Source organism: Euwallacea similis, chromosome 14 (genome assembly GCF_039881205.1).
Source record: "Euwallacea similis isolate ESF13 chromosome 14, ESF131.1, whole genome shotgun sequence".
In the NCBI taxonomy this organism is placed as follows: Eukaryota; Metazoa; Arthropoda; class Insecta; order Coleoptera; family Curculionidae; genus Euwallacea; species Euwallacea similis.
The window spans coordinates 691,429-700,861 of record NC_089622.1 but is presented as its reverse complement, the minus strand read 5'-3'; the positions used below and the strand labels follow the sequence as shown (position 1 = coordinate 700,861).

At 35.5% G+C, this 9,433-nt stretch overlaps 4 protein-coding genes across 7 annotated transcripts; all 4 read right to left on the bottom strand.

Annotated features, from left to right (window-relative positions):
- Positions 1-347: 347 nt before the first annotated feature.
- On the bottom strand, positions 348-1,278 carry pinta (prolonged depolarization afterpotential (PDA) is not apparent). The gene has a single exon (XM_066396985.1). It carries the CDS (start codon positions 1,276-1,278, stop codon positions 415-417), a length of 864 nt encoding a protein of 287 aa, XP_066253082.1. The 3' UTR covers positions 348-414.
- LOC136413428 (uncharacterized protein C2orf42 homolog) lies at positions 1,271-4,344 on the bottom strand. Of its 4 annotated transcripts, XM_066396983.1 has the most exons (8): positions 3,534-4,344; positions 3,217-3,348; positions 2,985-3,106; positions 2,534-2,770; positions 2,357-2,482; positions 1,857-1,976; positions 1,717-1,801; positions 1,271-1,431 (listed from the first exon to the last, which is right to left on the bottom strand). In XM_066396983.1, exons 1-7 carry the CDS (start codon positions 4,231-4,233, stop codon positions 1,757-1,759), a joined length of 1,482 nt encoding a protein of 493 aa, XP_066253080.1. In that variant the 5' UTR covers positions 4,234-4,344; the 3' UTR covers positions 1,271-1,431; positions 1,717-1,756. The 4 variants fall into 4 exon arrangements, with proteins under 4 accessions (XP_066253080.1, XP_066253079.1, XP_066253078.1 ...); XM_066396982.1 differs by having other exon boundaries at positions 1,271-1,801; XM_066396981.1 differs by having other exon boundaries at positions 1,717-1,976; positions 3,534-4,343.
- Positions 4,345-4,991: 647 nt separating this feature from the next.
- Positions 4,992-5,741, bottom strand: LOC136413633 (copper homeostasis protein cutC homolog). The gene has a single exon (XM_066397311.1). It carries the CDS (start codon positions 5,739-5,741, stop codon positions 4,992-4,994), a length of 750 nt encoding a protein of 249 aa, XP_066253408.1.
- Positions 5,615-9,133, bottom strand: LOC136413463 (cilia- and flagella-associated protein 58-like). The gene is made up of 11 exons (XM_066397039.1): positions 9,009-9,133; positions 8,600-8,961; positions 8,364-8,538; positions 7,997-8,311; positions 7,474-7,944; positions 7,147-7,418; positions 6,850-7,097; positions 6,512-6,794; positions 6,284-6,455; positions 5,832-6,167; positions 5,615-5,751 (listed from the first exon to the last, which is right to left on the bottom strand). Exons 1-10 carry the CDS (start codon positions 9,123-9,125, stop codon positions 5,907-5,909), a joined length of 2,676 nt encoding a protein of 891 aa, XP_066253136.1. The 5' UTR covers positions 9,126-9,133; the 3' UTR covers positions 5,615-5,751; positions 5,832-5,906.
- Between the last annotated feature and the right edge of the window lie 300 nt (positions 9,134-9,433).

Genomic DNA, 9,433 nt, shown 5'->3' with positions numbered 1-9,433 from the left:
AAACATATTTAGAAATTTGATAACGGGAAAAATTGAGAACAGAAAATCAAGTCTTTCCTCCCCGTTATTCTCATGAGGCATTACATTGAAAGATGTCATGTCAAGTGTTTACGCCATTCATTATTTCTCCAATTTCCTCATCGTGTTTTTCTCTCAATATCCAATCGAACAGGTCAAATATGGCTTTATTGGAGATTTCACTTCTATTATTATTCCGCATTTAGCTGCAGTGTTGTAAGTTACGCAGACTGATGATTTATTTGCGCACAAAATTGGCCTAGGTTAGTTTGGACTAAATATATTATAGAAGTAGATCATAGCTTATTATTTATATACATGCATAATTGTATTTACGAGTCACTGACTAAAAATACTCTCTCTAATTGGCACCAAACTCAAAAATTTCACACACATCTATACAGTATTATCCGCCTTGTAAACTTCATCTTCCTCAAACCACTGCCGATATTCCACCAACTTTTCAAACCAATAATTCCCTAAATCTTGAAAAGTATCACCTCCTCCTCCATACTCAACAGGCAATATGTCTTGAGACACGACATTCAGCGCCTTTGAAACTCCTCCAAAGTGCACCTTCACTCTATTCTTCATTTTCTCTGTCATGAAACTTTTGAAAATGTTAAGGGCAATATTTATGTACGTTGGAGAATTGATAAACTCCAATTGCTTAGGACGTACGTGATAATTCTGCCAAGCGAAAACTGCCTTTTTGATTAAGGATGGTGTCATGGTTTTGTAGTGCGAAAAGGACATACCAGTCATGTCGAAAAGTGCTATAATGCCGTAAATTTGGGCATGCTCGCTTTCCAAGCAGGCTATATCTAGGACCATCTTGCCGACTTTAAAAACTTCGTCCCATTTGTGTCTTTTTGGATCGTGAGCTGCTGTTCGGATGATGACAACCATTTTATTTTCGTGATGTTTCTTCAAAGGAACAAAAACCCCTAGTTTTGTTAATTCTTGGAGATTTGGGAGTAACGGGTTCCTGCTCGCAAACCACTCTGGTCGGTCCCGTTTCATGCAGTAGTAATTAATCATCTTGACCTTAGTTTTTTCCAAATTAAACTTACATCCTCGTAAGAAAGGCAGCAGATACCGATCCTCATTACGAGCATTTATCCACGGCACCTCATCCTTTAACCACTGTTTCAGACCCTCCAAACAAATGACCCGATTCGTGTCCGTTTCATTGAGATTTTCATTTGCGTATTTTCTAGTCAATTCATCTAAATCATCGAAAATACGTAGGTTTTCCATACTAATAAAACCAATAAGTAAACACGTTTAATTATCAATTACCATTTACAACTAATGCACAGCCAGTTTTCACGGTCTAATATCGACTGGTTCCGTGCGTTTAGAATGAAGGCCGTCGGGTCAAAGTGCTGAGGAAAACAGACAAAGGGGAACCTGCATCGAATAAATGAACGTAAACTGAAAAATTAATCTGCGATAAAAATGAAGTGGGTTGATGATAACTGTAATCATGATTAAATTGGTACCATCTTTATGAAACAAGTTTTCGGGAAGAGATGAGCAAAAAAATAACATCTTTACGTAAAAATAGACAAATTTAACTTGTAATTTACTTAATGCATGCATTTTATAGCTTTACAAATGCGAAAAACTAACAAATATTAGTTTAATTATCCAGTTGGATTATTATATTCCTTAAAATTCAATTCCATTTAATACCACCATTAAATGCCCTTTCTTCCATATTTATACTGCAGTTTTAACTGCCCAATTTTCGTGATGGGGCAAATATTAGGAAGCCATTCTATAACAAAAACATTATTACAATTGTCGCTTTCGTCAACGGTGGATGGTCCGACATTAAGGAAGAAAATGAACGAGGCACTGTATTGAATGGTATCATTTTCGCTGTTTTCATCATACTCAATATATCCCTTATCCTCAACGTGAATAAATTTCTTTGCGATACGCAATTTCACCTAAAAATCCAAACTGGAAATAATCAGATTTCAAATACAAAAAAATTATTTATGAGAAATATTTTTTGTTGGCAGTATTTTATCGGCTGACAATAAATACAAAGAAACAGGGCCTGCCTTAGCAGAGTCTGGCACCTTGGACGTAATTTTTAATCACCGCCCTCAACTCTCAAGAAAAACCGACGGCCAGGAAAGTTCGCCGTCCCGAAGCCGCCTCCCAACCTTTTAAATGTTTATTCAATCTTAATTTTCCTGGTTTAGGAATATTTATAAGCTTTAATTAGATTATTAAAATGCTGAGTAGCTAAGAGAAAATGAGATAGCCAAGTTTGAGTAAAAGTTTAAAATTGTTTTTTTATTCCCACCTTAAGCTTACCTACCTTTGGAGTGTCAAATATCTCTTTAACATGATTGATGTTCATAATACTATAAATCACCGAGTCTATCTCTGTGGCCTGCGCCTCGTAAGTATCGGGAATTCTTTTTCTAAATGAATGGAAAAATACCTAAAGAAAAATAATCTGTATTCTCTCGTTATGCAAATTAAGACAATCTACCTCAGGTATATAAAAAACTTGGCTGTTAATTATTCCGCAATTAATAAACTGCATAGTTCGGTTTATCGATTCGGTAACGAAGGCGAGCCAGTCTACTAAAGACCAGTTGATGTCGCTGTCTGCTACTGAAGAAAAGTTGTTTAAAACCTTAATTTCAATTGGGTAGATTTTAGGCACAATGTTCTTGCATCGCCTTATGGGAAATTTAGCTTTCTTTGCAGACGGCTTTATAATATCCTGAAATGTTAAAATTTTGTTTAGATTAAATTTTTTTTTCGTTGTTACACAACAAACACAAGTTAAAGAAAATAATCAATAGTTGAATTCAAATTTGTGGTATAAATACAAGATTAGTCGGTATTAAAGGTCAATTAACTTCGTGTCTCACGTCTTGTTAAAAGCACTAAATTGTTAATTCACTTATATCTACACATACTAAAACATTCATTACCTTCTTCGAGACGATAGGCTTTTTAACCACACAATTCGATATTATTTTAATTCTATTTCGTTTTACATTAATAGTTTCAATTTCTTTTGTAAGTTTAGGGGTACCAGACCTAATTCTCTTATCTAAAATAGTTATAGGTGACAAAAAGTCGTCGTTTCTCCTCTTTAGTAAACACAGACAGCCCTGCTTTTTTCCATATAGTTGTCATATACATATTATGTAGTATTCTTACCTTGCAGATGTAGTTCATTATTTATGAAATTAGAAAATTCCTCAAATGCTGATGGGTCACTTGTAAGGGCTGTAATACAGGCATAGTAATGTATGCATTTATTCTTTATACTTGTAACTTTGTTAGGAATTCCTGCAAAGTAATAAGTATTTCATACAGCACAGACTGGATTGTTAATGTAACAGAATTTGGTATATGCCACATCAATGTTGTAAAATTTCATTTTTGAAAAACTTTGAACTTTGTTAACATTATTTATGTATTTTAACAAAAAATGAGACTTATGCAAGTGTTATTTCTTTCGATCTTGAACTTACCCGAATTGAAATACTCTGTACAACTGCAAAAATATTTTTCATAGCTCCTATTATTTCTCCCCTTCATAAAAGTGAAATGTAGATATCCTAAAGGCTGCTTTGGTGTCACTTGACATTTCACAGCCATTACATTCCTTGAAACTTGTTGAACCAAAGGACTTTCATTATCTTCTGCCAACAATTTTAGCTTTTCCTTAATTTGATAAGGGATTCTCATTCGATTTAAAACATCCCCATCAAAGCTGATGGGTTTAGCAATTGTCTGACTTTGTAAGGCTAAATTAATATGAACACACTTCTCAGTTCCCACACCATTTTGTTCTTCTTCGTGGCACTTTAATATGGAGTTATCAAAAGATCTTTGACACGAGTCGACAAAGCATAATGCCACCTCAGGCACCTTCTCTTTAACGCAGAACTTGTGCAATGGTAATTGGACAAAACCTCTGCATTCAGAAACTGCATCTTTAACATGAACTGAGTAGACTTGACGAAATGTGCCTGTAACCAGCTTCACAGCATCAAAATCAAATGAGCTATTGCTGGCAGTTCTAAGGGACGCACTGCATTCTTTGTTCTTGCAGTAGGTACCCTTGGTACCGTTGAATGTACCGCAATGAGGACACTTTTTTATGCCTCTGCGAGTGGGTTTGCCAAGACCCTGTAGAATGTTTGGAACAGTTATGTTAAAGTTGTCCATGTTCGAGAGGGAACTTGTGTGTTTTTGAGGAGTAATAAAGGATCAGCTCAAGGATGTTTACAAATTTGATTAATTTTTTTAATAAAAATTTAAATAATATATAAAACGTAAACAAGACACAGCTGATTGAAGACAATCACTCGCTCATCATTTTTGTTTTTTAGGAGTTTTCTCTTTCGCATTGCCGTTCAAATTGCTCTATATCGATTCTAAGTGCAACATTCGCTTGTATTACAGTTGTGAGGTTTCTTCTCAATATAAAATATTGATCCAATTGTGCGTGTTAATGGAGGAGAAAATAATATTTCGGAATTTTCTTCAATTTTCAAAAGTTTTTATTTACTTTTCATCATATATATTTTTCCAACCACCATCGGTTTTCGATTTTTTTCAACTTTTGGGATGTTATAGCTAATAATAATCAAACAAGATTTTTAGTTCCACATTTAGTTTTGAATTTTATGACAGAAAAATACAGCGAACATATTTCTATGCCTAAAGCCCGATTGTATCACCAACTGTAAACCCTACCTGCAGTTTAAACTCTAGACTTTAGGTATACTCCATTTATTATCTGTCACTATCTCGAGCTTAACCGCAGTTTGAGTTTAAACTGAAGATATACAACTGGGCTTTAAATCATCAGTCATGCACTTAACTAATTTCTCCAAATTTACGACCTATATTTATTAGTAGCGTTAATTGGCTTTTTAATTAAAATATATCATAGAACATGCGTCAATTTAACACAGGTACATTTAAACAGTCTTTAACATATTGACAATTTCGGCAACGGCATCTTCGTCTGTAACGTACACCGGCACGTTTTCCTCGGCCAAATTAATAATCTCCTCATTCTCCTGATTCTCGTTCTTTGGTTCGTCTTTAAGCTTTTTGAAGGAACCATGGATTTCTTTGGCCTCAGTGTTATCAAGGATAAACTTGATGTTGTCCTTATTCACTCCTCCTCCGGGCATTAAAATAATCCGGCTTCCCGCTTGCTCAATTAACTTCTTAATGAGTTTCACCCCCACCTGGGCAGTTTGTTGTTTCCCACTGGTTAGTATTCTTTCAAAACCCAAATCGATGATGACTTCTACCTCTATTGTGGGCCTTCGCACAAAATCAAACGCCCTATGAAATGTAACTGGGAGTGGGTAACAGGCCTTGATTATTTCCCTGCATGTTTTCATGTCCACATCCCCATTGTTAGCTAAAGCTCCAAAAACAAATCCATCAGCCCCACTTCGGCGTAATATTTTAGCATCTTCTTTCATGATTTCAACTTCTTCAATTTTGTAGATGAAATTTCCAGGGCGGCAACGTAACATGCAGTACACGGGAACTTTTCTCGGATTCATATTTTGAATTTGAGTCAATAGTCCGGGAGTTGGAGTTAAGCCGCCCTCTATGAGCGAAGTGCACAACTCCAAACGGTCAGCGCCTCCGTTCAAAGCGGCAACTGCAGACTCTAAATTGTCAACACAAACCTCGAGAACCTTTGACATTTTGGTTAACCTATTAACAAATGTTTACAGTGATTCATAGCTCGTTTTAGTGAAAAAAACAGTTTAACTTGTAATGAATTTATTACTTACAGTAAGAACAGGAGCAGATACAAAGAGGTACACTTTTATTAACAATTATCACTAGTTGTTTTCACTCACAGAGCATTATTTAGAGGAGACTTGCTGCACCGACATTCGAAAACCGCCACCGGTGAAACGCACTTCGGTTGCGCTTGCGCCAGTTTGCATTTGGCTGCTTTTTCTATCTCGCCCGCTCGATTCGAGTGCTGTCTGTTTCGCACGGTTCGACTTCTTTTCTTCTAAATATTTTTGCTTTAAATCCGCAAGTTCTTCCATGGATTTTTGAAGATCCGATTTGTATTCGGTGACTTTTAGTTCGGCCAAATGTAATTCAGAGACAAGGCACTATAAAGCAATTTAAGAGAAGTACAAAAAACCTTTTAAAAACGTGAAAATTACAATTTCAATGTGAAATTTCAAAATTAAGTTAATTTTCAAAAAACCGAAAACCCGATTTTTACCTTTAATTTGTCCTCTCTCAATTTCAAAGCTCTTTGAGTCTTGACCAATTCCTCCTGAATTCCTGGACCTGACTGCTTGGCTAAAAGTTGCTTCAAATTCAAATATACTTGTTCAGTTCCTTTCAATTGCCTCTCTCGTTCAACTGCCTCAGAAGCCTGATGTAGCAGTCTCCTGTATGTTATTAACATTGATTAGTTTATTTAAAATAACTCACCACGAATTTTTACTTTTGTAACAGTTTTATCTTCTGCAGCAATTCAACAACATCAGGATCTGATCCTTCTAATTTTCTCCATCTATGGATGTTCAAAGGGTTCTGTACCTCCTGCTCCAATGCTTTGCACTGCAATCTAGACTTCGTTAGATCTCTTTCAAGATGAAATATCTCCTGCCTCAAATCCATCATGTTGTTCATGGACTTGGACATTAGCATTTTTTCCTGGCGAAGCCTCTTCACTTCAATTTTTAAGAGTTTGATATCTTGAACTTTTTGTTCGTATTGAGTTTCTCCTTTAAGAAAAGTTCTTCGTGAATGTTTTTATGTTATGAATTCTTATGAATTCACCTCTACACAGTGTGGATTGTAGGATTTTTGTTTTTTCATTTAATAGGGCAATTTCGTCGTTTCTCCTAACGAGCTGAGAACCAAGAATATCGCGTTCATTCATCAATTGCTCCATGCCTTTTATTTGAGCTCTAACTGTTCGTTCATGTTCGAGGATTCTTTGGTGAAGTCGCTTATCTTCTTCTTCGTGCTCTTTAACTTCTTGTTTTAATTGTCGTATTTGGTCTAATCCGGCCATCACTTCAATCCTGGAAGAAGCATTTATAACTCTATATGAACAAAATTCCTAAATCATACTTTAAGTTGTCTTTCTCTTTAGAGATTTTTCTCATCACATTTTCATCTTTAATGAGCAGTCTTTCCTTCATAGTAATATCTTCCTTGAGCTGTTCAGTTTGGTGGAATACAATTTTCAATTTTTTTTGGAGTTCACTGCATTCGCTGCTAGCCTCCTGAAGGGACTTTTGAAGGGAGTTTCTATCTGCCCGAATGGCTTTATACATGTTGTGCTGCTGCCTGATTTTGTTTTCATTTTCGGTTATGGTCTTTTTTAGGTCGAAAATGTGGCCCTAAACAGATATTTTACACAGTAAATGTTTGCTAAAAAATATATCAATCACAAACCTTTTTCTCGCGCAGATCGTCTATGTTATCTTCAACAGATTTAGCCAGCTCCAGCTGATCTTCTGTTAATTTATCTCTTTCTCTTTCAAGATGATGAATTTGCTTTTTGTGCTTTCCGCTCTCAAGGAAAAACGAGTCACGCTCAAATTCTAACTTCTTTTTGCTTTGATCATGAATTTGAATCAACTTCAATTGGTCTCTGGCAACTGCTTGCTGCTGTTGTATGGTTTTATTCAACACATCTTTTTCTTTATTGATGGTTTCTATTATTCGTTTATTCTCATCTGCAACCCGCTTGTGGTCGTGGATTTGCTTTTCTAAAACTTCGATTCTTTGTGCCATGGTTGCTTTGTCTGTTTCGATTTCATTCTTTTGAGAATTAATCAGCAGGATGCGCTTTTCAGCGATTTCTTTGGCTTTGGTTACTTTGACTAAATCATTCTTTAGACGGTTGTTTTCATCTCCTTGAGTCTAAAATTAAGTAGGATATAATAAAAATAATGACGAGAGAGATGATTACAACTTTAATATCCGCAAGCTTCTCCTGCAACATCTTTTTCGACTTGTCCACTTCATACAAAACGTTGTTATAATCATCGTGAATCTTGGATAACTTGACAATGTTAATCTCGTTCTCTTTAGATAATTTTTTATAGCTGGATTTTTGCTCTTTCACTTCGCTCTCAAGTTTGTTGATCTTTTTAGTGTGCTCAAAAATGACTCCTGTTAGATTGCCGATTGTCATATCCTTGTCTTCTATACTGAGCTTTATTTCCATCAGGTCGGATTCTAGTTTTTCTTTAGCTCTTTTTGCTTGGAGAGTTTCAGACGCTTGATCCTAAGATAAAAGGTCTAGCAATATATTTTCTGCACTTTTTGGTGAACTTTACCTCCAGCTGCCCAGCAATTTCATTTATTCGAAAATCAGCTTCGGAATTTTTTTTTTCCAGCTCTTCCTGGTAGCTGATAGCGTCATTCAGCTTTGTATTTAATTGAGTGACTTCATTTAACAATCTGTCACGTTCGCGTTCTAAACCATCTTTATGTTTGCTTAGTTCTCCTACTCTAAAAAATATTATTATAATTGATTTCCCTTTAGCCTTGTGAAAACATGTAGCTAATTTACTCATCAGCATCTTGATTCATTTTATTCTTAAATTCAATTTCTGCATTTAAATTCTCCACCTGCGTCCTCAAATTATCGATAACTTCCTGCGCCAGTTGCTCTCGAGCATGAGCAGCATCCGCAAGCTTCCAAGCTTTATCAATCTCTACTTTCAAGGTATCTATTGTAATTTTTTCCTCTTCAACAAGTTTGCAAGCAGCTTCCAATTGTGTTGTCTTCTCATCCAACTCTTTCTCATACGAAGCATTAGCTTGATCAGCTTCTCTTTTTTTTGTGTATGTCTCAAAGAAAGCTTCGAAAAGCTTGTTGAAGTCATCTGCAAATTGAGTTGCTTCAGGAATTTGTTCGATATCTGCTACAGTCTGAAAATCTCACATTAAAACATATTTTGAATAAGTAAAAAAAGTACCTTGGTGTAATTTCGTTCAATGATGGTAAATACATGTTCAGGATTATTAGGATCAAGGACGTCTTCCTGGCCAGATTCGCCATCATTTTCCTTGTCACTAAAGTCGCTTTCGTCCATTTTTCTATTTAAATTTCAATATTTACAATAAAATGATGGATCAAGTGATACGTAAAGCTAATTGAGCTTCAATAACTGGCTGACTGGCAATTTATTGATCAAACAAACGATATAGTGTCTAAGTAAATGTAATCAGTATTCAACAATATAGAACAATAAATTTGAAAAATGTTTATTCTTTGCCGGCTAGTAGAGTTTAGAGTCAAATAGCTTAAGTTGGCGTTATTGCGGTTAAGTGGCAATTTTAGTAATTTCTCAAAACCCTTTTTACTCGGGTTTTAGGGCTCTAAATTTTTTGAGATTCTGAA

What these genes read in the sequence shown, in the direction of transcription:
- pinta (XM_066396985.1), bottom strand. Translation starts at nt 1,278, where the DNA reads ATGGAAAACCTACGTATTTTCGATGATTTAGATGAATTGACTAGAAAA.
- LOC136413428 (XM_066396981.1), bottom strand. Translation starts at nt 4,233, where the DNA reads ATGGACAACTTTAACATAACTGTTCCAAACATTCTACAGGGTCTTGGC. An exon ending in TACAGAGTATTTCAATTCGG is followed by an intron (nt 3,349 to 3,533) that starts GTAAGTTCAAGA and finishes ATTACTTTGCAG; the next exon opens with GAATTCCTAACAAAGTTACA. An exon ending in AAGTTTTTTATATACCTGAG is followed by an intron (nt 2,483 to 2,533) that starts GTAGATTGTCTT and finishes ATTTTTCTTTAG; the next exon opens with GTATTTTTCCATTCATTTAG.
- LOC136413633 (XM_066397311.1), bottom strand. Translation starts at nt 5,741, where the DNA reads ATGTCAAAGGTTCTCGAGGTTTGTGTTGACAATTTAGAGTCTGCAGTT.
- LOC136413463 (XM_066397039.1), bottom strand. Translation starts at nt 9,125, where the DNA reads ATGGACGAAAGCGACTTTAGTGACAAGGAAAATGATGGCGAATCTGGC. An exon ending in TTGAACGAAATTACACCAAG is followed by an intron (nt 8,962 to 9,008) that starts GTACTTTTTTTA and finishes TGAGATTTTCAG; the next exon opens with ACTGTAGCAGATATCGAACA. An exon ending in ACGATCTGCGCGAGAAAAAG is followed by an intron (nt 7,419 to 7,473) that starts GTTTGTGATTGA and finishes ATATCTGTTTAG; the next exon opens with GGCCACATTTTCGACCTAAA.